This window comes from Alnus glutinosa, chromosome 5 (assembly GCF_958979055.1).
Source record: "Alnus glutinosa chromosome 5, dhAlnGlut1.1, whole genome shotgun sequence".
Taxonomy (NCBI): domain Eukaryota; kingdom Viridiplantae; phylum Streptophyta; class Magnoliopsida; order Fagales; family Betulaceae; genus Alnus; species Alnus glutinosa.
In genome coordinates, this window is record NC_084890.1 from 76,053 (window position 1) to 103,783 (window position 27,731).

General features: G+C 36.3%; 2 protein-coding genes and 1 long non-coding RNA gene across 10 annotated transcripts; all 3 read left to right on the forward strand.

Annotated features, from left to right (window-relative positions):
• The first annotated feature begins 372 nt into the window (after window positions 1-372).
• Window positions 373-6,897, forward strand: LOC133869547 (uncharacterized protein At3g52155, chloroplastic). 2 transcript variants are annotated; one of them, XM_062306573.1, is made up of 5 exons: window positions 374-689; window positions 1,646-1,745; window positions 1,855-2,034; window positions 5,920-6,037; window positions 6,221-6,897. In XM_062306573.1, the coding sequence occupies exons 1-5, from the start codon at window positions 425-427 to the stop codon at window positions 6,287-6,289; spliced, it is 732 nt and encodes a 243-aa protein (XP_062162557.1). In that variant the 5' UTR covers window positions 374-424; the 3' UTR covers window positions 6,290-6,897. The 2 variants fall into 2 exon arrangements, with proteins under 2 accessions (XP_062162558.1, XP_062162557.1); XM_062306574.1 differs by lacking the exon at window positions 6,221-6,897 and having other exon boundaries at window positions 373-689; window positions 5,909-6,037.
• Window positions 6,898-9,379: 2,482 nt separating this feature from the next.
• Window positions 9,380-13,204, forward strand: LOC133867757 (uncharacterized). 3 transcript variants are annotated; one of them, XR_009900166.1, is made up of 3 exons: window positions 9,380-9,891; window positions 11,469-11,540; window positions 12,366-13,204. It is a non-coding gene; the product is annotated as an uncharacterized LOC133867757 (long non-coding RNA). The 3 variants fall into 3 exon arrangements; XR_009900164.1 differs by lacking the exon at window positions 11,469-11,540; XR_009900165.1 differs by lacking the exon at window positions 9,380-9,891 and having other exon boundaries at window positions 9,898-11,540.
• Window positions 13,205-14,343: 1,139 nt separating this feature from the next.
• On the forward strand, window positions 14,344-27,731 carry LOC133868495 (uncharacterized). Of its 5 annotated transcripts, none has more exons than XM_062305399.1 (14): window positions 14,347-14,686; window positions 14,954-15,141; window positions 17,155-17,236; window positions 17,360-17,463; window positions 17,674-17,800; window positions 17,881-17,975; window positions 19,319-19,442; window positions 22,650-22,730; window positions 22,943-23,041; window positions 23,138-23,323; window positions 25,498-25,635; window positions 25,737-25,793; window positions 26,110-26,313; window positions 27,366-27,731. In XM_062305399.1, the coding sequence occupies exons 2-14, from the start codon at window positions 15,101-15,103 to the stop codon at window positions 27,567-27,569; spliced, it is 1,542 nt and encodes a 513-aa protein (XP_062161383.1). In that variant the 5' UTR covers window positions 14,347-14,686; window positions 14,954-15,100; the 3' UTR covers window positions 27,570-27,731. The 5 variants fall into 5 exon arrangements, with proteins under 5 accessions (XP_062161386.1, XP_062161383.1, XP_062161384.1 ...); XM_062305400.1 differs by having other exon boundaries at window positions 14,985-15,141; XM_062305398.1 differs by having other exon boundaries at window positions 14,990-15,141.

The following is a 27,731-nucleotide window of genomic DNA, read 5'->3' on the forward strand; positions in this document are numbered from 1 at the left end:
AGTTTAGAAGAAAACTTTTTATGTTTCTCTTCTTTAGCGACATGAGTGGATGGTGAATTTGTGAGCATATCGACACTCTTGTCCGAATCCATTCACGTGACTGGCATGTGATATTGTTTTTTTTAAAAAAATAAAATAAATAAAAATTATTATTTATATATAGATGGCATGTGATATTGTTAAGAATTAAGATCATGGATACATGGGCGCGAGTGAATGAAGAAGTCCAAAAAAGCGCTGCCCAAAGTCATGCCACGCGTTGGCCCAAACGACAAACGCACGGCCCGCACTGGCAAGCGCAATGACAAAGCCCAATCGCAGAGAGTGAAGTTGGGTGGCTTTTTAATCAGTAACAGTCTTTATTATAGAGCTGTGAGCTCCCAAGAAGGAAAGGCAGGATAACTATTGCATCACTTGCACCAGTATGAATGCGGCAACTGTGTGTAAAATGACGATAGAACCCACTTCCAGAACTCAATTTTCAGCTAATCCCATTTGGCGGCCGAAGATCTCAAATTCAATCAGTGGTGGAAGAAGAAGAAGCCCTAGCCGTTTCCGTTTGCCGACTCGATCATCTCTAATAATCGAGACAGTGGAAGGCCAAGCTCCTTCAGAGTCGGACTCGATTCCTCGTCGTCTCATTCTGCTTCGACACGCAGAGAGTTCCTGGGAATACCCTTCACTGCGAGGTAGGTGCATGCCTCTATTATTGTTCATAATAATAGCATTCTTTAGTGGTAACAAGTTACTTGCAAAAGCATGCCGGCCTTGGATCCTGAACCATTTCCTTGCATGCTGTGTCGTTGGTGGACTTTCCTATATGCTTTTACACAATTAAATTTCCACTTATCCCATAAATTTTGTGAAAAATCTTTGATTTAATATGGTATAGAAAAAAGGTTTTGAGTTAAATATTTCACGGGTTTGGCTTCACTTATGAAACAACCTTTTCGAGTCACATGATAAAAAGTATCTAAAACATTAATTAAATGGCTGAATTTATCATTTTTTTATAAATTTAAGGTATTTTACAACAACTGGTAATTCAACACTTGTTTTATAACGAGGTCAAGTTCAGTCACAAACTTACAATATATGGGAATCAATCCATTTCCCTACATGTTGTATTGTTGGAGGATTAAATCACCACTTATCTCAATTTTTTTTTTTTCTTTTTCTTTTAGTATAGTGTTTGATTTAAGATGGTATAGAGAAGAGGTTTTGAGTTTAAACTCAGTTAGTCAGTTTATCCCATTTTAATTGAATATTTCATGTGTTTGACTTTATTTGTTGAAGAATGAGAGTTTGAGCCACGTGATAGAAATATTAATTAAATGATTAAAGTCCCTATTTTGTATAAATTTAAAAGCTTTTAGAACAACCGGTAATTTAACGCTTGTGTTATGGCCAGGTCAAGTTCAGACACAGATTTACATTGTATTTTTTTTCCCCTTTCAAGACCCTGGATAAGAATCGTTTTGGTATTCTTCCAAATTTTCTTTTTGGCATTTTTCATTTATAATTTACCACACTTTATAAGCTTCGAAGAAAAAATACCACAATTTATAAGTTGGTAGTTGTTTTGATATTTCAAGACTAGAATCAACTGTACTGCTCTTTCCAAGATTTTCTCTGCTCTTCATAGATCATGACCGCCCTCTGAGTAAAGCTGGACAAGATGATGCTGTCATAGTTTCTCAAAAGCTCCAACAGTTGGGTTGGATCCCTGAACTCATTCTGTCTAGGTTAGGATTTCCTCATTCCCTGCAGTGCTTCTCTGGCATTGATATAAAAATGGCTCTTTGGAGTTCGATTTTTCTAGTTTCGAAATTCTTACTCAGTGAATTGTTGCAGTGATGCGGTGCGAACAAGGGAAACACTTAAGATAATGCAGGAACAAGTCCGAGGCTTTCTGGAAGCTGAGGTGCGTTTTATTTCAAGCTTTTATTCCATTGCAGCAATGGATGGGCAGACTGCTGACCATCTTCAGCATGTTATCTGTAGACATTCAAAGGATGAGATACTTACGGTAATGTGAGTCTGCTGACTCTATTAGCTTCTTCGTTATTTATATTTAGAAATATTGGACAGCCCAGGGAAATGAAGTAATTCCTTTATTTCTGTACCATGTTTAGAATCATTTCACTATGATTACTGTAGCAATCATACCGACCTAGCGAGTCTATTCAAGTTTGTATATGGAAAAGATATATGGAGCTCTATTTATACTGAGCTCCAAGACCTCTCTATCATAGATAATTTAGCTCAAATGCTAATCTGCGCTTCCACCTATTAGATAGAGAATTATATAAGGATTCCATAAGCAAAATTTGATGGAACAGACTGAGCTGTGCAAAGTTGATGTCTCTTTGTCTTTTGACTTTGGCAGACAAACCATCCACTTTGACAGGAGAATATCATAAGATCTTAACAAAATTTGAGCTGATTTGTTGCTAAGTTGTGTAATGATGCTCAACCCAATGACATGGCATGTGCACAGACAAGACCCTCATAGTCTGAGACAGAACCACGGGGGCCAAGATGAGGGGAGGGACCAACCCCCCCTCCAAAAAAAATTAAAAGAACCCAAAGATTTTTTTTATAAAAAAAAAATAATAATAAATATGTGTGCAATTGTCATGTCAGTGTTTTTTTTTTTTTTTTTTTTTTTTTAAAGATTTTGTTTCCTTGGCTTCATTGGAAACGAAGATTTGAAGACTTTTATTATATTACTTGTAATTGCCTATTAACACAAACATTATTCTTTTCTTTTCTTTTTTTATAAGTAAATCAAGTCTTATTAATAGTATAAGGTGCCCCTGGCCAAATCATGTATTATTCCAGTGGGGAATGTCGCTCAAGTGGGAAGGTTAGCCGACATTTTAGAGTGTGAAGTTGCTTATTTGCCGGTGATGTATCTGGGTCTTCCATTGGGGGCTTCTTACAAGTCTACTCGTATTTGGGATGGAGTTATTGAGAAGGTTGAAAAACGGTTGGCTAGTTGGAAAAGGTTATATCTCTCTAAGGGAGGGAGAGTGACCCTTATCAAGAGTACGCTCTCTAACTTACCTACGTACTACATGTCTCTGTTCCCTATTCCGGTGAGTGTTGCTTCGCGCATTGAGAAGTTACAACACGATTTTCTTTGGGGTGGAATGGGTGAAGATTTTAAATACCATTTGGTGAGTTGGGAGAAGGTTTGTACTCCAATTTCGAATGGGGGGCTTGACATTAGAAATTTGGTTATGTTCAACCGCGCATTGCTAGGTAAATAGTTATGGCGCTTTGGCATGGATAGAGATGCTTGGTGGAGAGTCACGATGGATTCCAAGTATGGGAGCTTGTGGGGTGGGTGGTGCTCCCGAGAGGTTGCTGGGGCGTTTGGAGTAGGGTTGTGGAAGTTTATAAGGAAAGGTTGGGAGAATTTCTCCAAATTCCTTAGATATGAGGTGGGGGATGGGAGTAGGATTAGATTTTGGCATGACTTGTGGTGTGGAGATGCGATTCTGAAAGAAGTGTTTCCTGATCTCTTTGGCATTGCTCGGGTGAAGGATGCGTCAGTGGCTGATAATTTGGAGAGTTTGGGCGGGTCCATTCAATGGAACGTGAGCTTTGTTAGAGAAGCTCATGATTGGAAAGTCGATGTTTTTGCCTCTTTCTTCCAGGTGCTGGACTCTACCAAGGTGAATAATGAGAGGGCAGATTGTCTCAAATGGGTCTCGTCCAAGACAGGTGTGTTCAGGGTGAAGTCATATTTTGGTTCTATGATGTGTTCTGGAGGTAGTCGGTTCCCATGGAAGAGTGTGTGGCGGTCTCAGGCTCCCCCGAGGGCAGCTTTCTTCACTTGGTCTGCAGCTCTAGGCAGAATTCTTACCTTAGACAATCTCAGGAAGAGGCACATAATTATTGTTGATAGATGCTGTCTTTGCAAGCGGGATGGGGAATTAGTGGACCATATTCTTCTGCATTGTGATGTGGCCTCAGCTCTATGGAACAACATTTTCTCTCGCTTTGGTATTTCTTGGGTCATGCCTAGGAGTGTGCTTGACTTAGTTGCTTGTTGGTGGAAGTCTAGGAGATCTGGGAGCGCTACTTCTTGGAAGATGGTGCCTATTTGCCTTTTTTGGTGTATTTGGAGAGAAAGAAACCTTAGGTGTTTTGAGAATCTAGAGAGCTCCCTAGAAGAGGTGTTAGAGTTGTTTCTACATACCTTGTATGTCTGGTCGATGGCTTATTTGTACCCATTATCAATCAACTTTGCTGAATTTCTTGCTTCTTTTTCGCTTTCTAGTTAGGTGTTTCCTGTTGTATACTTTTAGTGTACGTAGGGGCGCCTTACGCTTTCAATAAAACTATTCTTACTTATCAAAAAAAAAAAAAAGATGCCCCTAAGTACACCAGAAGTATACAAAAGAAAAACACAAACAATATTCTTCAATTCATTTAAATCTAATAGGCAAAGTGGAACATACTGAGCTTTGCAAAGTTGATGTCACTTTGTCTTTTGACTTCTTTGGCAGACAAACCATCCACTTTGATTGGAGAATATCATAAGATCTTAACAAACTTTTAGCTGATTTGTTACTAAGTATTGTAATGATGTTAAACCCAATTACACGGCATGTGCACAAACAAGACCCTCATGGTCAGAGATTGGAAGACTTTTATTAGATTATTGGTAATTGCCTATTAAGTATTAACATGCCAAAAAAAAAAAAAAATCAATTCATTTAAATCTCATAGAATTATTTATGCTGAATATTGTCTATAGTAAAATTGAAACTTGAACATTTACTCACAAACCATATAATCATGGCCACTGTCATCATTTTTTTTTTTAAAACTTTTCATTTCTCTCAACAAACCATAGAATCATGATCACTTTATTTTTTCTTTCTGGACGAAATCATGGCTTTTTCTTTTTTCTTTTTTAATTCATTACCTTCGTTAGGTTTGCTCTCAAATCAGCCTAAGGCCTATATATTTTGTACTTCTTCTTCTTCTTCTTCTTCTTTTTCATTAACACTAATCTTTGAAATTACAATCATCCTCTTTACTATCTCAAATGCACGTTGTAAAAAAGAAAGTGTACCAGAATTATTAATTTTGAAAAAAGTACACATACCCTTCTCAAGCTACAATCTCATTGTCAATGTCTTTCCAAGTTGCCAATTGTGTTAATGTCTCCCCTAAACTACAAAAAAAGTCAATGTCCCTCTGATGAAAAGAATACCATTCATATATATATGAAAATTATTTAAAAAAATAAAAAATTAAGGGCCTTGGTCAAATGCAGGTGGTTTGGCCACTCCCTCATTATTGAAAAAAAAAAAAGAGGGTGTGGCCGAACTACCCCCAATGGCCATGAGGGTTATTCGGCCACCCCTTATTTGGCCAAAGGGGGTGGCTCATGTTTTTCGTTTTTTTTTTAAATAAAAATAAAATTGAATTTATAATAATATTTTTGTCTTATTGAAATTTTTTTAGGGTATTTTTGTCTATTTGTTGGCCAAGGGGACATTGACACAGTTGGTAGTTTGGGGGGAAATTGATAATGGAGTGGTAGTTTGAGGGCGGTATGTGTATTTTTTTCTAATAATTTTTTATAATCTATGATTTCTTTTCTTTTCTTTTTTGGGTTGGAGACCAAGGAAATGAATTGAAGATTCTAACATGTTCAGAAATATGGTCTTTGGCTTTTTTATGTTTATTCTTATTGACCTTGTTAGGAACCACATGCATCAAAAGCTTAAGCTGTCAAAAGAAGTAGGTCAAAATGCTATCAAGCTTATCTGAAAAAAATAAATAAATAAAAATCAATGCTATCAAGCTTACGAACACCAAATCTCAAATATCTCATGCTACTTAATGGCTATTAACAACTTAAGTTTGATGTTTGATTATTTAGTAATTATACAGGTGTATGGGACATAATAGAGGATGGGAGGAGGCGGCTTCAATGTTAACAGGTGCCTCTGTAGAATTGAAAACATGCAATGCTGCCTTGCTTGAAGCTACTGGGAAATCTTGGGAAGAGGTTCGGCTTCTTTTCTTGGATGAATATATTTTTAAGATAGTTGTTTTTTTGTCATTTTATGTCAAATGAATTTGTATGACTGGTAGTTCAATGAGTTAACTATTCCAGTAACAAGGGGTGTTACCCATGTGCAGCGGGTGTTAAAAATCCTCTTAAGTTGTATAGTTTGTTTGTCATACACAGGCATTTGCGTTGGCAGGACTTGGTGGGTGGAAGCTTCAGGGCATAGTGAAACCAAGTAATAGCATATAGAATTTTGTTGAAAGTTCCAAATACCTGTGAATTAACAACCCAATATCCATCCCCCTTGCCCTCCCCCTCCCCCTCCCCCTCCCCTCCCCTCCCCTCCCAGCAGGATGGCCCTAATGAAGATTTCTTTTACTAGCTTTTGTTTGTTTAACCATCTAATCCCTTTTCACCCTTTTGGAGTAAAAGTTGGTCGTTAAAAAAAGCTACAGGGAACATTATGATAATCTCATTCTGAGAAGCCTTCTGCAAAGTTGGGATCGGTGGAAACTAATGCTCAGTCATTAAAGATGCATCCAATTCTGCATGCTGTAATTTGGTGTAATGAATTGGAGATCTTTGTCAAGACTCAAGACTTTGCAAGGCCAGCATCGAAGAGTTGAGTTTTATTATTATTATTATTATTATGATTATTATGCAGGGGATGACTTTCTGCAGCCTATCTTTGTAAAGAATTAGAGGGTTGCTACTTGAAGAACCAAGTAAAATTATTGTCAAATTATTTATTTCCATTGTTGCCTTTGCTATGGAAGAGATGATGACCTGGTTGGATCTCCGTTTCTTCAGCATGTACCCATGAAGGAGCTAATGATTGAGATGATAGTTTGAATGAAGTCTCTGTTTATAGATATATGATCTTTTGTCACCTCAAGACACAATTCTTAACCACCTTGCCCATGCGGCAATGTGGTTCTCTAGCAAGCATTAGGGTTTTTTTCTTGAAAAAAATAAATAAATAAAAAAAGGTAAAAATTACCACGTGGGCAAAGGTGGTCAGAAGTTGTGTTTTGAGGTGGCAATGTATTATATCTGCTGTGTATAATGTGTTAAGCCCTTACCAAAAAGAAAATGGACGTTAGGCCCGTGCCATAAAGAAAAATGTCCTTCACTGAGATGTTATGTTATTTATGTACCTCTTTAATGTGGTGATTGCTGACAGTGCTTAATTGGAGCAGATGTGTCATTTTCTTTGTAACCTTGGTAACCGGGCTACGGGCACACCATCAAGAAGACCTTGACAAGCTTAACATATTTATATATACCTGCCAGAGCAACCACATTTGAATTAGCTCGTTCATATAGCAGATTTCTCTATGCAATTTACACATAGGACCTTTCGAGGTTTGTGTCCTTCTTGTACCTCTCAGGTGTGCCATTAATTATGTGCCTTGCCAAACTGCTTCGTGCCAAAAGTGTATAGGATTGCGCCATTCATTTGATGCGTTCTTTTTTATTTTTTGTTTATCTGTACTGATAAGATTAATTTAGGGCTTTTTATTAAGTTGTTCAGTCCTATATTTTTCTTTGTTGACGTACTTCTATGTATATATAACTAAAAATCAATATTCAACAATGGTTCCCTTAAACTATTATTCTCGTACAATTTATAACTTCTGTTTGATTTTAACATTAAAATGGATAAGAAGTTGTCATGCGCAACTTCTTTTTTGAAATGCAGTGTATTTTTGTTTTGTTTTTTGTTTTTTTTTTTGTGGTCAAAAGAAAACAGAAAACAGGAAAAGGTAATAAAAGAGTAATTTAGGTATTTTTTAAGTTTAAATTTTGCTCGTTAAATTACCACTCAACTTAAAAATTTGAATTTTAAATTTAATAGAAAATAGTAGACTTAATCATTGAAATTATATTCTAACACTTTTTTATTCACAAATGAGGTCAAATTCAACCTGTGTAATTTTTAATTGAAATTAGGGATAAATGACAGAAATAATATTTAAACTCCAGACTTTTATTTTGATAACATGTTAAATCATCACTTAAGTTAAAAAGTTTAAGCTGATAAAAAATTGCAAACTTCTAATTATTTAAATTATATTATAACATATACAACTTTTTGTCAATTTAATTTCAGAATCTAATGGATGTACAAATTACATCCAAATGATAATCGGGATTAAGTATCACACGATAATTCTAAGATAGTTTTACAAAAATTGTGTCGATTTGAAGATTAAATATAATTTTCCCACTCTCTCTCTCTTTTAATAATTGGGGCTCCAAGTTTCATGTATATTTGTATGCACTATAAACTAGGATGAGTAGGTGTATGTAATTTCAAGTTGAAAATACTAACTGTTGGGAAGACTGATCTTCTGTGTCATATTTATTCCACTTTAATTCAATTTTTTTTATGCATTATTAAAGTAATTTGGCTAATATTAAGTGACACTCAAACACACACATGTATATATACATGCATATATACATATGCATAATGCAAAGATCATTTGAGGCTAGCTATCTTCTTGAGTTTTTATTTTTTATTTTATTTTTTTCTAGATAAATGGGGAAGGAGTTTACAAGGGAGGGTCCTTACCACTCTGAATCCGAATGGAAGCGAGAATGGGGGAACCCTTGAGAATGCTACCAAAAATATGATTGGTAGCAGTCCACTTACCTAAAGCATGTACTCTAAAATTGACACTATGGGATACCTTCAAAGTCTTCCTGTTTATAAAGGAAGAAAGAAGAACACTAGTGTCTGAAATAATATTACAAAAACACCAAGAAGGAAAAGAAGAATGACTATTAATAGCTAAGATCACTAATAGAGAGCCTCCCTCTAGAGTAAAATCAACATGACCTAAGGAATCTGCTAACCAGGTAGCAAGTAGAGCTACAATTGCTTCACCTAGAAGAACATCAAAGGAATAAAGGTGTTGGGTTGCTGCCAAAATAATAGAGCCAGAAAAATCTGAAATTGTGGCAGCTGCAACAGAAAAAGAGCCCCTAATAGTAACATCAAAATTCGCTTTAAAAGAGCGAAGTAAAGGAAAAAAAACCAAAGGGAAGGAGAAGACCTAGCCTTCCAAGCTGGAATGTGCTTATCCAAGATAACCAAAATTTGATGCAAAACCTTAAAAGGAGTGTAAAGACCCAGAAATTAAATATGAAATTTAGTGATTTATAAATTATGTTTTTAAATAGATGGGATTAATAATAGGTTTTTAGTGATTATATTTGTATAATTGAAAAATAAAGGGTTTAAGGTAAGGGGTAAAATGTAGTTAGATTTAATGTGAGGGGCATTCCAGTAATTTTCCCCTCTTTTCTCCCTTATCCTCTGCATCACCGGATCCCTCTCCTTCTTCCTTTTCTTTTCCTTCTTTCTTCTCTTTTCTTCTTCTTTCTTCGTTCTTCCTTTTGCCCGAGCACAGACAGAGAGAGATTGAGAGTGAGAGAGAGACCGGGAGAGAGAGGCAGAGAACCGAGAGAGAGAGTGATGGGGAAGAGAGGATCCGTGAGGTGCGACTCGATCCGGAAAGGACCTGATGCAGCCCGTTGAACCCGTGAGAACCCGATCCTCCATGATCGACGGGCGAGACTGGAATCCGGCGATGGAGGAGCTCCGGCGGAACCCAAGAGCCGAACTACGAAGACCCGTAGCCTAGACTCGCGACCCGTGAGCTCAAACCCGTTCGACCTGCAACCCAGAACTAGTGACCCGCGACCCAGTGACCTGCGACCCGAAAATCCAGAAAACCCGGTTCTCTAAGGACATTTTCCGGCGACTGCCAGTGGCATTTTCCGGCGACTGCCAGTGGCGTTTTCCGGCGGATTTCTCTGTTATTGAACGTAAAATCATCAAGGTAAATTCTTAATGGTTTTATATGGTTTTTGTTATTGATGAATAATTTGGGTGTCGATGATTTGTTGTTCTTCACTGATTTAGAGTGGGTCTTTTTGGGTTGAATCCGAAAATGGATATGGATTTTATGGGGTTTGATTTATATGATTTTTGTTGGTTGGGTATTAGTCGAATGGGGCTTATGTATGAGGTTGTTGATTTTGGGTTACTAATAGGTTTATTTAGTATATTGATGAGTGTTTGATATTAGGTAGTTGATTTTATGAGAATATGCAATTTGGGTGTTTTGTCATTCTAGCCTAGTGGGTTGATTTTCTATGATGGTCAAAGGGGTTTTGGATGATCATTTTGTTGGTGAATTTCTATAGTATTGATACTGTGATTAATGGTTAAGTTCATTACCATGGTATTTCTAAATCAGAATTTATGGCTTGACGTGGGGCTTTGCTATGTTGATATATTGGTATTGGACATTGGTGAATTGGTAGATTTAGTGTTGGTGTTATTTTAGGGCTTTGCTTGGAGTGGCTTTGTGCTAGTTAAATCCCTCTTTGAGTATTGATGCTTAGATAGAGGAATGATGGATTCTTGATGAAATGAGGTTTGGTTAATCTCTTTGTTATGGCTATTTGTGTTGAAATGAAGGTGTGAGATTGTTGAATGTAGGTTAAGTATTAGTTGGTTGAGAAGAGCTGAAGTTATTGTGTTTAGACTCTTTTGTGTCAATGGTAAATACGGTTGAAATAGAGAATAAGTTGTAATAGAAAGTAAGGGCGTAAGCTAAATAGTAAAGTGATCAAATTGATGGGGTTATAGAATTTTAGTTAACTCGGTTTAGTTATTATCCCCAATTGAATCACTAGGGTTCTATAAAACCTAATTAATGAATAAGGTAGTAAATGAGATGATGATTTATAAGGTGAAATTGTTATAGGAGCATGATATGTCCCAAAATAATCTTTAGGTGTTAGAGAGAAATTATAGGTTTTGAATTTACTTGGAGAGGTACTAAACTAATAAGTTAATAAGGATTACGTATTAAATATAAGGTTAAAAGGAGAATGCCGTAAAATGGTAAATAGCTTAAATAACCTTAAGACGAGAAAAATAAAATAGTGGTATTATGGGAATACCTAAATAGACTTTAAAGTCAATTGGTAAATGAATGACTTAGTACTTAGTTCACTTATCTATGTACACATAGTATTATAGTGTAATAATGGACTAGGTTTAAGTATTGTATGTGTATACGAATATATGTATACATATGCATATACATGTATGTGACTTAAGTATATATATAATACTAACTTGGTGAATAAACAAGAAACTATAAAAAGGGATTAACAATGATAATGTGACTTAATGATAATAAGTAAGCTAAATAAAATAGTAAATACATGATTATATTAATAAACAAAGATTATATGAACCTAGACATAAATGTTAACCTATTAATAGTTTAGACACTTAACTAAGTTTTAGATGTGGACAAAGCGACGTGTGAGAGCGCGGGTAGTTTAGGCGTCATAGAGTATGAGATTCGATAGCATAGTCTAATGTTACTAATGTTTGCAGGATCGAGTTATAATTGGAGACTTCAATGGGTTCTCCAATGTAGAGTTTGAGTTGGAGTCCAATGCAGCCGAGGTGGGTATTCCACTCACTGAGAAAATATATATTTTTATATGTATTGGATTGATAAAAATATATATATTGTTTACAAAACCGAACCGACCATATGATGAAATGTATATGCTTTGAGATGATTTGTTTAGTTTCGATTATGTTTAAACTATATCAATGATGTTAAAGAGATAGTGTATGAGTGAAAAGTATTGAATAGATTTAAAGTGTTAAGTTCTGCGGTTGAGATTTAAATTATGCAAATTGTTTGAGAACATGTCATGTTGAAACTGCGTAGATTTGATAAAGAAACTAAGTTTTGAATGATTTCAAAGTGTTGGATAAAATGCTGGATTTGTTTAGTTTTAAAAGGACGTGATTTAACAACTGCATGATTTCAGCGTGACACAGTAGTGAAATATATACTGGTCAAGCACGGAACATTGAGCATGTGGTATAGAGCATACATACCAGCAGTATCAGGATATCAGCAGCATAACAGTATCAGCAGCATATTAGTATCAGCAGCATAACAGTATCAGCAGCATATCAGTATCAGAAGCATAACAGTATCAGCAGCATATCAGTATCAGCAGCATTATTAGTCCTAGTTCATGCATAACATATATATCATTGTTTTGTGAGAGTTGTTTTTATGCTATGAGTAGTTTTGCTAGACGTATTGGTATGCATAAGAGTCTTTATGAAAATATCTTATGTATATTTTTATCGGATGGTCACATGTGTTAATATCATACATTGAACTTGAAAGTACATGGATACATGACTACCCAGGTGCGAGTAATGGCATGTCTATGAGTAAGAAAGTTGACTGTTTTTGTTCTTCAGGAAAGACGTGTTAGCATGATTAAGTTTAACTCTAGTGCTCTCATGATCTACTGACGTCAAGGCACGAAGCTGGAATACAATTAGAGATGGTGTTGCGAGTGTTTTGTTGAAGGATGTTATCCTAGTACAGAAAAGTAAGATGCCATGTTCTTTGCTTAAGACCTATGTGTATACGTGATATCTGTGATGGAGTGATCGTGTGCACATATGTCCAAGCGACTGGTGAAAAGTATTATTATAGAGGGGTTTATATGTAGAAACTTCCAAGGAGGGATGTCTGGAACTTCTACATGTTTTCATAGCTATATAGTATGTTTTAAATGATTTCTGAATAGTTGGTGTTTGCTATATTAGCTATTGGTAAATTGTGGCTAATATAGTGCTCGCACGACTAAAAATAAAATAAGGATTGGTTCTTTGTGAAAATTCAGTTAGTCTTATACCACTGAGGTCTTAGTGTGTTTCATGCTAAGGCGGTGAACTCATTCTTTCACCTATGCGGATGTGGATACCACTACAACCGTGTAGATGATGTTTCTTTGGCTGTAGGTACTTCGGTATAGTTGATGGGTTGGTAGTAGTGTACTTGGGATATTATGACTGAAGCTCGCCGCGACAGTTGTAATTGTCGGATCACGGGTTGTCCACTATTTTATAGGTTAGGTATGGCTTGTGACGTTTGTGTCATTTATTCTTTGTTAAGCCATTATTGTTATGTAATGATTGTGTTAATAAAGACTCAAACAGATAGACGTTAAATGGCTCAATGTTGTAATTAAGTTGTGATAGATGTATAAGTTGTAATTTCCGCTATTCAGATTTATGTTTTCCGCTGCATAGATAGATATATGTTATACTCTGATTATCAGGTACATGTTATGGGGCATGTGTCATATGTTGGCTGAGCGACACGTAGTCGTGCCACTGTGATGACTCGCTTTATGTTTGTATAAAAAAAAAAAAAAAAAAAAAAAAAAAAAAAACGGGTCGTCACAAGGAGAAGGAATCACAGCATCATGAATCAACCTATTTATGGAAAACCAAATAAGATCCATAGTAATGGAAGCAAATAACTGGAATCTTCTATTATCATGAAAATGAATGGCCAATTTTTCACAAGGAAAAAGAATAACTAACATCCAATCAAAAATGGGCGGGTTAGAAAAACCAACATAACAGTTAGGCCAATCGGCTGGAGACCACGCTTTATGAAGCGGAGGTCACTAATTCGAATTCATCTTCCCCCCTCTTATGTGGACATGTCAAAAAAAAAAAAAAAAAAGAGAGAAATTTCAAAGGAAAACAACTAAATCACATTCAAGAAAAATATGACTTGAAGTTTCTAAGGGGCCTTTAGAAAACGGACGCTGCCAAGCTCCATCAACAATAAAAACTACAAAACGCCTAATATTAGCCCGGGAAGGAGAATATTCCAAGCTATCTTCTTGTGTTTCACTAGGAAGCAGCTCGCACTCCCTTTCTATCTGCTGCAATCCCTAGTTAAAACAAGATTTTAGTCTAGTTTTCAAATGATTTTTCAAACAATATAACATTTGGTCAAACTTAGCTGAGAGTTTCAAAAATTAGAGAATGTGGATGGTCGAGAGCAAAGTATAATCTTGGTAATTCCCAAAGGAGTCTGTCAAATTGAAAAACAAAATTCTTTCATTTTGCGAATAAGAAGTTTGATCACTGGATGGGCAACGATTTCGTTTGTAGATAGAAGTTTTGCAAGGCCTGTAATTATAGGATGAGCTCATGAGCAATGCTATTACACATAATTAAGAATCCATCAAACTTACAATCAGGAATCTAAAAAATAATCTAAGTTTTATACTTGATTAATGAAGGTACTTTTTTAGGTGATTAAAAAAGAAAGAAGAAATAGTCTAAAAAGAAAATTTCCAACGCACCATAAAACAATACTCTATCCTACTTGACGAACAATTGGCTTTCTCATTTGCTTGTCTTTCTCTCTTGGGATTTTGTTGTGGTGTGGGTGAAGGTTCCAAAAAAAAAAAAAAAAAAAGAAGCAAAAAGAAAAGAAAAGGGGGAAGGCGAGGGAAGGCCGTCTTATTAGCTGTGTACTCTCAGTCGCATCGCCCATACGCGTCCTTCTTCCGTTTCCAATTTCCTGACCCGTACCCAGTAGAGAAAAAGGAAGAAAGACGTGTCTATTTTTTTTTTTCCCCTTATTTATTATTGTTATTACAGTTTATTTTGTCGACAGCTTTTGGCTCTTCGCAGACCAAAGAAAGTTGCTTTTTCGGTCACGGCCTCGGGCGGGGAATTAAGCCTTTTTTTTTCCTCATTTCTTCCTGGTAATTCTCCTTTTCCTTTTTTGCTTCTTCCTTTTCTGGGTACGAGAATTCTTGAAGAGACAATGCACTGAAATTTTGGCTCCTAGGTTACATAAATATAGCTGGGTTTTGGGTTTGAGATCTGAAAATGATGAAGGAGGGGGCTCCCTTGACTTGGCTTTTGATTTTCTTCTTTTTCTTTCCGCAGTCTTCTTCTTTAACAAAATTTGATTTTTCTTGAGTTTCCAGCTGCGCGTCCAGCATTGGATCTAACAATGCCTTGAATAGTTTTTTCTCTCCTATTTTTGCCATGACAAAGAGCAGATTTTAGCTCAAGTAACCCAAACGTGTACCAAGCATGCCTGCCCCAAGCAATCGAAATTGCACAGCCCAATAAACCAAGTTGTATTCTCATGAGGGACGTTTAGGAGCAAGATGATTGATCAATTTATCAACTTTGTCATTCGTCCTCCCAGGTAATTTATATCTGCTTTCCTAGTGTTTCACTTTTCAGGTGGTCTTTTCTGGTAATCCTGGTCCTTAAAATTATTCTTTTACACTTAATTTGCACTTTTTTTTTTTTTTTTTTGGGGGGGGGGGGGGGGGGGGCGCTTATTCTGCAATGCTGCTCTTATTTAACCATTGATACTATCTTTTAGTTTGATTTAATACCCCCTCAGCGCCCAACTAGTGCATGCTAAGAGCTCTTCCATTCTCCCCTTTTAACACAAACTCGTGCGTGCTAGTGGCTTCCCATTCTTTCTCCTTTTCACAGAAAGTTTAGATCAACTCTACTTCTTCATAACTCACTCAAAATGTCAAGTAACCTTACATTATCCTCTATTCCGTTTTTATCAAATTACCTTTTCTAACCATTTTGTAACTAACATTCTGTCTATTTTGTATTAATTGATTGTTTTCTAGAAAAAAGACTTCGTACTTAAAATTATAAGGGATGAATGATTGTAAAAGGATTTGCTTCATCAGTAACAAATAGTTAATAAAGTAAACAAATTGCTTCATCAATAATTAAGAGTTAGTTAAGTAAACGAACTTTTTTTTTTGAAGTTAAGGATAAAATGTCCGTGGCTGCAACCCTATGGGTTGAGTGAGTACCTCATTGATTAGTGTTATCAAATGCCTTGAGTTTCAAACTCTTGCCATTTCTAGGAAGCAAAATGTTTTAGTATCTACCTTACGGCATCAAGCCAACGGGTAATTGGCAGGCTTTAATAAATTCATTTAGTGATAAATGATTATATTAGGAAATGAAATGGTTTGCAAGTGCTATATTGGCGAAATTAAAAAGGAAAATGAAGTGTGAACACAATTTCTCCTAGAAAGTAGGACGTGCAGGAATAAAATAGTATATTCTGTAAGGCCATACTAGAAAATTGGAGCATTCACAAATACTAATAGGATAAGATACTTGTGAGTTCATAAAATACCATCCATCTTTTTTTTTTTTTTTTTTTTTTTTTTTTTTTTTTTATGAATAATAATAATTTTATTGAGGAAAAAAAGGGGCCACACCCTCGTATACAAAGAGTTTCTAAAGTTTCTAAGGGGCACTATTACTGTTCACGTCACTCTTCACACAGCCCTTGAACGGCGTCAAAATTCTCTCTTTTCTTCCTTTTTGGCTAACCCAAATCAAGCGCTTGTCATTACTTATCAACATCCTAGAGCCCCATATATGTTTCCTACGTGTTAGCCACCAAATAACCCATCAAACCAACCATAAAATACCTAATGTTGCTGCTGCCCAGAATTTCTACAACCTGTCATCCTCTGTTTCAGCCACCAAAATTCAAACATTTGTCAAATCGTAATTCAAATCCAAACCTAAATTCTTTCCCTCTCAAACAAACCCCAAGATCACAACTTTTCTTTTTCTAAAGCCCACCACAAGCACACTGACCGGATTTCCCTAATATATCCTATGTCAGATTGTATAAGGAACTATTTGGGATAGTTACTACAATCGGGGTACATGAATTGTTATTTATTATTTTTAGAGTTTGTTTTCCCTAACAGTTTTTCTCATGGACAAACAAAAGGAAATTAAGGGCTTGCTTAGGGGCGCCTTTACGCTTTTTATAAAATTCACTACTTACTTATAAAAAAAAAAAAGGAAATTAAGGGCCCCTGAAAAATTGTAGACCTACTTGAAGATGCAGCTTTTCTTTGGCTTTACTGAGGTTCTCATAGATGTCTGCAGGCTTTAGACTCTACCCATGTATAACTTGTCTTTGTTTGGGGTGACCATGCTATTTGTAGTCTAAAGTAATTTTTTTTACTTATGAAAAACCATAATGGAACAAATTTTTTTTTATAAGCATAGCCAACTGTTTTTTATTTTTTACTTTTTAGTGAATATAGCCAATTGTATGATGTCATGTTATGCTGAATATTTCAATTCCTGCTCAAATTATTTATCTTTCTATAGACATTAATTCTCTCTGTATCTAAAATGCTTGGATATACAGGGCAGAGTACAACCCAGATCAGTATCTTTGGGAAAGGGACTTCACTCTTGCAGGAAGAACATACAAACGAGAAGACTTGGAGGCAAGTATGGACACCAGTTACCGGAAAGTTGCAGTTTATAATTTCCTTCACTAGTTTGCAGCAATGTCATTTTTGATGATGGGTTCTGACCCTGCTAGATTGACTTTTTCTCAATATTTGCAGCTTAGAAATGCGAGGGGCCATACATTGCTGTGTAGTCATTATCTACCTTCACGACTCCCTGAAGACACCCCTCTTCCTTGTGTTATATACTGCCACGGAAACAGGTATAGAATCATTATGTGAACTGTGGTTTTAAATATGGATTGTTGAATGTCAAAATAATAAGTCTTTTCTACTTTCTGGAAAATATTTAGTGGCAAATTCTGATTTGTATTGTCCATTCAGTATCTGGAAGGATTTTTGTTGATTGAAAAGTGCTTCACAGACTAAGAGGTAAAAAATTACTGATGTCACTCATGTGGGCTATGATGCAGTGGATGTAGAGCAGATGCAAATGAGGCTGCCGTAATTCTTCTTCCATCAAATATAACCGTTTTTACTCTTGATTTTTCGGGTTCAGGCTTATCTGATGGTGACTATGTCAGCCTTGGTTGGCATGAGGTATCTTGCCTCTTTATTGTTATCTATGGTTGACTTGAGTTCCTATGTTATAAATCTCATAAATTTTTTTCATGTGTCAGAGAGATGACCTGAAGGTTGTGGTGTCATATTTGAGAAGTAACAAACAAATATCGCGGATAGGTCTTTGGGGAAGATCTATGGGTGCAGTCACTAGGTGTTTGTCTTTTCCCGACTTATTATGAGTTAGCTTCTTGTAGATTTATAAGGTTTTCTGCTTCTTCAAGAGTTCAAGTCTTTGCCGTGATTAGGTGGATGTAGGGTTGTAAGCAAGTAGAGCTACTCATGAAAATGCTCGGGCTCGGCTCGGCTCGGGATCGGTTCTTTTATTAAATGAATAGAGCTTGAATAAAAAATTTAGACTCGGCTCATTTAAGCTCGGCTCGACTCGTATAAGCTTGTATAACTTCATTTTTTATTATTTTATAATATTATTTTTAACTATGTAACGAGAACATGTTAAGTACTTAAAAAATAAATAAATGTTCTTCATAATGTAATAGATATAAGTTGAATTATTAAATTGTGAGTCTTGATATATATATAAGTGCCTTTGTGTGTATATGAGTGAGCTTGTGTATATATATATATATGTGTGTGTGTATGAATGTATATATGCACTATAAGTAAACATATAAAATTGAGATTAGATTATTTAAGATTTGAATTAATTTCTCAAATTTCTCAAATAATAAATCTTAACCATAATTAAATAACTAATAATTAGTTCTATTTTTTCTTTTTCTTTTTCTTTTTTCTTTTTAAAAAAAATAATAAATAATCAAGACATTTACTTTATATATGGAATGACTAAATTAATTGAGTAGTTCGTGAATAAACTCGAGTTTGTTCAAAAAATAAATGAGCTAAACTGGAACAAATTATCTAGTTCGGTGATAATCTCGAGCTCAGCTCGTGTTAAAAAAAAAAATTAAACGAACCGAGCTTAAACATTCAATACTCAGCTTGGCTCAGTTTGATTACAACCCTAGATGCACTCCCTTCCCTCCTCACCCCCCCTTGGGGCCAATTACTTATCAAACAAAGAAGTTAGGGGTGCTGCACAACCACCCTAACAGGTGGCCACCTCTATCCTATTGAAGTAGCCACCCCTTCTTCTCCAGCGTGGCCGCCCTCTGTATTTCCTTTCTAAATTTTTGTAAGTAGCAGGGCAGCTTCCACATCTAAGAAAATAAGCTGTGTTTTCTCAAAATATTCCTATAGGAAGGTGTGGGAAATTTTCTAAAAAGTGTAGTTTGTTTTTTTGATAAGTGTTTTGTTTTTTCTTTTTTGAAAATTATTTTGTTTTGTAACTATTTTTATCAGCTAACTATCTTGTTGAAAATGCTTATCTGCCTAATGGTATGAGATGCTTTGGATTTTTTTTTTTTTTTTTTTGTTCTGGAAGAGTTATGAGATACTAAAGAATGAATTTTATATAAGTTTTACATAAACTCCTGGCACGGTTTAACTATCAGCTTTTCCTATAATGTAATGCAGCCTTCTTTATGGAGCAGAGGACCCCTCTATAGCTGGAATGGTGTTGGATAGTGCCTTTTCAAGCTTGTATGATCTAATGATGGAACTTGTGGATGTATATAAAATTCGGCTCCCTAAATTCACTGTAAAATCTCTCTCTCTCTCTCTCTCTCTCTGCGCGTGCCCTTGCTTGTTTGTACTTGTGGCATGCTACTTTTTACAGGTTATCACCTTTTTTTTTTTTGCCCACAGAATATGGCACATGCTTAGTTATACATGTAGCGAGTGAGGGGATGGCTAAACAAGCTAACATGTAAATAATATTCATCAATACATAGCATTGTTATATATTTTTATCTCATCAATGTTTGATTCGCATTTGACTTCTGGGTTATGGATTCAAAGAGTGATTTACTTTTGACCTCCTAGCGCCAAGCTATTCTTTTTTTCTTTTTTCTTTTTTTCTTTTTCTAAATCAGGTCTCCTGATTTGGATATGAACTTCTAATCCAGACTCTATCCCAGTACATCAAATCTTGTCCGTATGGAAATAGAACCTAAAACGTGTTGCAGTTTTGGGCTTCAACATCATCTACTTTACATAGGTTTTTGGTCTTGTGGGGGGTTTCTCTCCACCTCATTGTTTTCCTCATTTTTACATATTTCAGTTCTATTACAGAAATACATCAGTAGCGGCTACAGAAAAAGGTTAAGTTGATATTTAGTTGTAGCTATTACCCAATTAGCTGATATTTGATGTACACAATATGCTGGGAACTTGGAAGTTCTGACTCCTAGCTCTGCTATCACGCATCAATTTCAACAATCGCCAGCAATTATTTACCTCTAAACAATATATCAACAATCTTATTCCAACCTGCCTAGTGGTTGAGCTTTCAAGACCCGACACTTGTGAGATGATTTCTTCTAACTCTGGCACAAAGATCAAAAAAAATTCAAAGAGATCTGATTTGGGCAGGTTTTGGAGAAGAGCTCAAGATAGTTGTCTTCTTAAAAGAGAAGGATTGGGATATAAGGAGGTTTAAGGTTTTTGCTTTTTCCTCTTTTTATTTAAGTATACTTCATCAATAGAAAAAGAAAGGGAAGGGACAACCCAAGTACAAGAGCAAAGTGCTCAAGGGTTCAGCGGAAAGGATCTTCTCCAGATGAAATCAGTTGTTTGAAATATGGTGAAGAGTGGGTCGGTGTACCATGGTAGTTAGGAGTACATCTCGGTTAGTTTGTGGAAACCTACTCGGAGTAGTTGTATTATGTGTAGAATTGTTTTACATTGTGATTGTGTACAAACTTTTTATTGAGATAAGTTGGTGATTCTCTCACTCTATATGTTTTTTTTTTTTTTTTTATAAGTAAAGTATATTCAAAAGGAGCAGAGGGGCGCAACCCATAGTACACATGACATATACATTACCCACTCCACTCCAAACATTTGCAGTATCGTCCTCCACAATTCTGTAGCAACCATACAATGCAGAAACAAAGGGTCAATGGACTCTCCAAAAATCTTACACATATAGTACCACTTCATCACAATAATGTTTTTCTTTCGTAAATTATCCAAAGTTATGATTTTTCCTAAAGTCACTGTCCACACAAAGAATGCCACTCTTGGGGGGACCTTAACTTTCCAAATACTTTTTCACGGAAATGAAGACTGAATAGGACTAGATAAGACCTTATAGTAAGACTTTACCTCAAATGATTTCTTTCGCACTGGAATCCAACACACTTTATCCTCTCCCTCAGTTCTAACTTTAAGAGTGTATAACATCTCAAAAAATCTACTAACCGCTTCCACCTCCCAATCATGAACTGGGCAAGAAAACAAAATATTCCACAGAATTGTGCCATTTTATCTCTGCATATTCTCCTCCACCCATGCATCCTTGCCAGTAGCAATGAGAAACAACTCTGGAAAGAGAGTCTTCAAAGGAATCTCCCCACACCACACATCATACCAAAACAGGACTTTCGAACCATTCCCGATCTCATATCTCACATGAGCTGCAAAAGCATCCCATCCCCTCCTAATACACTTCCAAACTCCAACCCCAAAAGAACCCCCAACCTCCTTAGAGCACCAACCACATCTCATACTTCCATATTTGAAATCCACCACCTTTGTTCAAAGAGCATCCCTATCTTAAGCATATCTCCATAACCATTTACCCATCAAAGCTCTATTGAACATAACCATATTTCTCACTCCTAGTCCCTCTGAAACCTCTGAAGAACAAATCGTATGCCAATTAACCAAATGAAATTTAAATTCATCTCCAATACCACCCCAAAGGAAGTCTCTCTGAAGTTTTTCCAAACGATTAGGCACTCCCACTAGCAAACAATTAGCCACTCTCACTCTATATGTTCATTGGCAATGTTCCCCTAAACTTTGAAGTTAATGCAATCAAACCTTAAAACTATGTAGTTAATTGCGATTGTAACGACCCAGGGAAAAGCGTTAACCATATCTACATTATCACTCCAAAAAGAATAGTTAATTTGGAGCTTCCCTAGAATTCCTTATAAAGTCCAGTTTGACCTAGTAACTAAGCAACGTAAGACTTAGCACTCATGACTATCTTTATAAACTACTCACTCTATGTGGGCTACTCATCTTCCCAATGTGGGACCGGGGTATTATAGTCCCCCACTGTTTAAAATTTTCCCAATCATAACAAATCATAAATCAAGCACAAATGACTCAAAGTATATTAGAATTTATGGTCTTTATGAACATAGACATGAGTTTGCATGAATTGATGTTAATTTTATACATGGGGGGTAGAAGGTTCATATTTTTTTGATAAGTACACCTTAATTAAACTTTCAATGCTACATGCTTTTTTTGAACTTCAGATGCATTGTAAACTTCCTTTTTTTAAGAAATAAATAAATTAATAAACATCAGGATATTCATCAAGAAATCTAAATTGGATGAATATATGAATACTTATAAGTAAATTCTTCACTGAGTTTCTATTTGAGCCGTTAAGTTCTTAAATTTATGGAATTATCTGGATGCACACATCTCCAAGACTCCATGTATGTTGGTCTAGAGTTTTTGCTTTGAAAGGGTCACACTATTGCTTCCTTAATTTGTGTCAGTAGTCATATCCTGTTTTAGCATTTTTCAATTACCTCTATGGATGAAGGTATTACTTTGTAATTTTTTGGTTTTCACTTGTTTTCTCTGAGTGCCTATTGACCTCATTATTAGCAAGCATGTTTATAGCTAGACTTAAGATTCGGTTTCTGCTTTTAGAAGTTGATTTGGAGTGTTTTTATATCTTGTTTATAAGTTGGACCTTTTTTTTTCCCTCTCCAATCAGGTCAAGATGGCAGTACAGTATATGCGACGGGTTATTGAAAGGAGGGCAAAGTTTGATATTATGGATCTTAATTGCTTACAGGTGCTTCTGCATTTTTGGACTTTGTTGTGTTGAAATTTTCGAGATAGCCTCACTAAATATTTTAGTTTGGCCTGTTATTGAGTTTTTTCAATGCACTAATTTTGATTGTGAATTCAGAATACCAAGGTTTATACCCTTTCCCAGCACAATATGTAATCACAAACTAATTTTATCCAGTTATTTATTGTGTTAATGTTTTTTACCACTGGCAGGTTGCACCCAAAACATATATTCCTGCTTTATTTGGACATGCTAGTGATGATAAATTCATTCAACCCCACCACTCTGACCTTATTTTTAAGTCCTATGCGGTATTATCTTATTCCAAAGATATTTTTCTTTTGTTGAAATAAAAAATTTCAACTCATGTTTCTGAAACATTTTACCATATCTCTGACTCCATGCAGGGGGATAAAAATATTATAAAATTCGATGGTGATCACAACTCCTCACGACCACAGTTCTATTATGATTCCGTTTCCATTTTCTTCTACAATGTCCTTCACCCTCCTCAAATTTCTACCGCTCATTCAAGTAAGCTTGAGAAATATTATGATTTGGGGGATTTGAAAGTTGGTGCTGGCATGGATGAGGTGATTTCCTATCTCCTTTTGAAATTTTTTTAGAGTATTATCCTTGTAAATTCAATTGTGGCCGCTTCCATCTGCTTAATGTTAGTATTGCATATGCAAGCTTTTTCTGCATCATCTCTATTACCATTCATGTCATCAAAAAGTTGTAGCACAATTTGTAGCCATAGGGCATCCTAGTCAATTGAAAGGACGGTTATTGGAAGTCTGAAGTGCTCTGTAACACCCCTGTCCCACATTAGAAAGATGAAGAATAGCCCACATAGAGTGGGTGGTTTAGAGCACTAGTAGCAGATGTCCTATAAGTGGTTCATTTCCTTAAATATAGGGAAAATTTAAAAAAAACTACAAAATAGCTCCCACATTAGATGCCTTACAAATATCCTAAACCATTGGGTAGCACTGTAGCTACCCAATACATTATTTTAATAATAATAAAAAAAAAACAGCTCTCTTTTCTTTCCTTCTCTTTCTTTTCGTCCTCTGTGTGTGTGTGTGTGTGTGTGTGTGTTTTCCTGTCCTTTCACCATGTCCACAACCGCCGTCAGTGCCGGAGCCAAAACCGGAACCGCCAGAGGATACTGATGCAATTCATCTTCTGCTCTCTCCCAAAGCCACTCTCTCACTCTCAATCCTAGCTCCTTTGCCACGGCCGGACCTTCGTGGACGATGCCACCACCATCAAATAGGTCCGCGACCGTGGCCTTGACCATGTCGTGGAGAAAGAGAAGAAGCTCAAACTTGTGCTCAACCTCAAGAACTTCATCAAATCCGAGCCCTCCAAGTCCGTCCCTATCAATTTCTAGGATTGTGGATAAATTGTGTTGATTTTGGGTTTCAATCGGGATTGTTGATTTCATGTGGAAATTGATGGCCAATTGGGTGATACTGAACCAAACTCTCTCTCTCTCTCTCTGTTCTCTCTCCAGCATCGTTTCTCTCTCGGTTTCTCTTTGAACCTCCGTCTCTTTCTTCCTATCTTGGTCACGATCCAGTGCGAATCAAATGGGAGAGAGGATGCCAGTGTTGTGTTGAAGAGGAAGATGAAGAAGGGGGTGTTGGAAGGGACAACCATGGACGTTGATGAGAGAGAGAAATTGAGAAAAAATAAATGATGCTTTTGGAAAAAAAGAAAAGAAAAAGTAAAAGGTAAAAAACATTATTTTAATAGTATAGGGAAATATAAAGGCTGTTGTAGAGTGTATTTGTATAGGGAAAGAAAAAGTGGTTTGATTCTCTAAATTTTTCCTAAATTAAGGAAAATGGTTGGGTGTCTGCTGCTAGTGCTCTTATAAAGATAGTCATGAGTGCTAAGTTCCACATTGCCTAGTTATTAGGTGAAATAACTATTTTAATCATAACATAAATGATAAAGTCCATTGAGCCTTACTCTTCCACAAAAGGCACCTTAAGGGAAGAGGTTTGCTCAAGGCTTATAAAGCCCACAACCCAAGTATACCTTGGCAATGTGGGACTCTTAACACGCCCCCTCACGTGTGGTACTATTGTCCAAACACGTGTACAACGGGAGGGAAGACCCAATATTGTCCAAGGCCCTGAAGCTCTGATACCATGATAAAGTCCATTGAGCCTTATTCTTCCACAAAAGGCACCTTAAGGGAAGAGGTTTGCTCAAGGCTTATAAAGCCCACAACCCAAGTATACCTTGGCAATGTGGGACTCTTAACAATAAAGTACTACATTTAATCATTCTGATGAGATTAATCAAAAATTAAACTATTTTAGTGTCAATCTGGCTTCTCATTCATCCGTTCTTCCATCAAATATTCTGCTTTTTCCTGGATACTCAGGTTCAAATACTCATGGATTCGCTGTTTGCTTACTAGCTTCATATAATTCAGAAAAGAAAAAAAAAACTGGCCTCTCAATCATATATTCTCGGTGTTTGAATTGTCTACGCCTCCATTTATTTTTAGTATTTTGATTGGTTCGTATTATACCTCATGCAAGTATAGCCTTGCTATCGATATCCTCATAACAACTATTTAGGGGTCTAGCAAAAGAAAAGAAAAGGCCACTATTTGGGGTCTGCAATATGTTTCAACCCCAGTGTCATCATGATGCAATGGTAACTTGCCCTGTGATTTTTTTTTCTCCATTGTGGTATATCTGCCACAAGATTGAGATTAATACACTGTGCCCCTTTTTCTTTCTAGAGCCTCTTGTACGAGATAATCACTGGTCTTCATTCTGCTGGTACTGATGCTGGGAGTTCATCTTCTGCTCCTCCTAACATTTCAACCACAAAGTCTGTTGGTGAACTTCTTTCTGAAATTGCACCAGTGGCTACTGTTGTATGTATCTTCTTTTGTAGGTTTTATGACCTTTGTGTCTGCCCTTTCTTCTTTTTCGCATTAAAGTATTTTGTTAATTGCTATATGTTATCATACTGCAGGAGTCGATGGTTAATGAAAATAATTCACTTAACAGTCTTGAGACATCACTTTTACAGGTGATTTTTTTTTTTTTTGGGGTGCCATCCATGAAAGTTGTCTGATTTATTCCATGGTTTGGGAACTCTTTTTTCTGGTTTGATTGTGTCACGCTTAATGAAAAATTAGTACTCTAACTGAAGTTAAAGCTGAGTTTCACTTAAAATTTGATGTATTTCTTGTAAAGATACTCGATCATCCTCCATTGTAGCCTTTTCTTGTCCTAGAAATGGCTGGGACCCCAAAACATGACACATGCAGGGAGTCCAAATGTTAGTCAACTTTTCCATTTCACTGTATAGTTTTCACTAGAACGTTGCAGTTATGGTTTTACAGGATAAGCCCAATGGCCAGAATGAAGAATGTTGCTCATATACAAGCTCAAATAGAGAAAGTTGGGGAAGATGCTCTTCTCTAGGAGGCAGTGATGAAGAAGAATCTTCTGCTGATTGTGCAGCAGCTGATAACGGCCATCAGGTCTCTCTCTCTCTCTCCAAAACGGCTAATGATATTTGTACACACATTGTGTGTACACACAAGGTGTGTACAAATAACGTCTCTAACAAAACTCATTATTTTTCTGATATACCACTTCATGTCTCATCGTCTTTAAGGCATTTCCAGCACAATTTATTTGGGTTTGGACAAAGGACAGATGTTTTGCCAGATGTCATATTATGGACTGGGTAATATCAAGACCTCTAGTGTTAACCATCAGGTTGGTTCCTGGAATGGTTAATACTTAATTGTAGATTACAGGGGTACAGTTGCAGTATGTGCTTGCATCGAACCTCATTAATGTCTGGGCCAGGAATAGTTGCAGAGATTCTCTGCTTTGTCCTTAATGTTGGTCTAAATCAGATGGACCGGTGGGGGAAAATTAAAGAAAAAATGCCGTCATTATGGTTATATCCTGTTTTGTAGTCCATTCCTATGAGTAAAGGCTCATGGTGGTATTGGTACCAGCGGACATGCCAAGTTAGAGTGTTAAAAGGGGTTGAGTAAGCACTACTTCAGACAGCCAGCTTTGTGGAGTTTATATAAGAGAACTCTACTTGAGCTTGAACAGAATTAGCACCTTCTTTGCCCACTTTTTATTGATTATTATTTTTGGGAAACTACACTTACCCCCTTGAATTGTCACCCTATTTGCAAACCCCTCCCAAACTTTAAAAAGTGACAATCAACTCCTTTCAAACTATGCAGCACTTTTGTTTTGTTGAGGGATTTCATTGTCACTTTTTAAAGTTTGCAGGAATGTTTGTAAATAGCATGTCAGCTCGAGGAGTGTAAGTGTAAGTGTAAGTGTAAGTGTAGTTTCCCTATATTTTTCAATTTTGAAAAACAAACATGATGATACTAGCCGACTAATATGATGGATGGAGGATATCTACAACCTTGAAACGACTCTGCCAATAGTGGATCCCACCTGACCTAGCATTTTAGTGTAAAAAAATCCTGATGAGAAAATGTTGCACGCGGAGTATTGTACCACTCCATTCTCCACTCTTATCTGTATAATAGATGATGTCCTTAAATAGTGATATGTCTGTCTTCTTGTTAATAAGCAAGTTGTCTTTTTTCTATTTTAGACAACTCTTGAGGTTTTTGCAACACCTCTTCGGAACATGGAACAGAAATCCTCAGACCCAACAAAAGAGGAAAAGAAGAAGAAGACTACAATGGTTCCAAAGAAGCCTAAAAGCGAGAAATTTGAGAAGTTAGAGGCCCTTAGCAAACGACTACGTCTCTGCTTTCTGAAGCGGGTAAACCATCAAAGGCATCGCTCTTCGTGACTCTTGTACTATGAAATGGTGTTTGTAACTATAGCCCAGGTGGTGTCCATTTGGTTTCTTGATGAAAGGCATTGAGGCATGAATGTGTTTCTGTGATTTCTTAGTGCCATTTCATCAAACATTTGGTTTTGTGGAGATATGCATTATTGAAAATTTCCTCTC

Bases quoted from the DNA above. Each gene is read 5' to 3' on its own strand.
- LOC133869547 (XM_062306573.1), top strand. From the start codon at position 425: ATGAATGCGGCAACTGTGTGTAAAATGACGATAGAACCCACTTCCAGA. The intron at 1,746-1,854 runs GTTAGGATTTCC...GAATTGTTGCAG, and splicing joins CCTGAACTCATTCTGTCTAG to TGATGCGGTGCGAACAAGGG. The intron at 2,035-5,919 runs GTGAGTCTGCTG...GTAATTATACAG, and splicing joins GATGAGATACTTACGGTAAT to GTGTATGGGACATAATAGAG.
- LOC133868495 (XM_062305399.1), top strand. From the start codon at position 15,101: ATGATTGATCAATTTATCAACTTTGTCATTCGTCCTCCCAG. The intron at 17,801-17,880 runs GTATCTTGCCTC...TTCATGTGTCAG, and splicing joins TCAGCCTTGGTTGGCATGAG to AGAGATGACCTGAAGGTTGT. The intron at 23,042-23,137 runs GTATTATCTTAT...GACTCCATGCAG, and splicing joins TTATTTTTAAGTCCTATGCG to GGGGATAAAAATATTATAAA.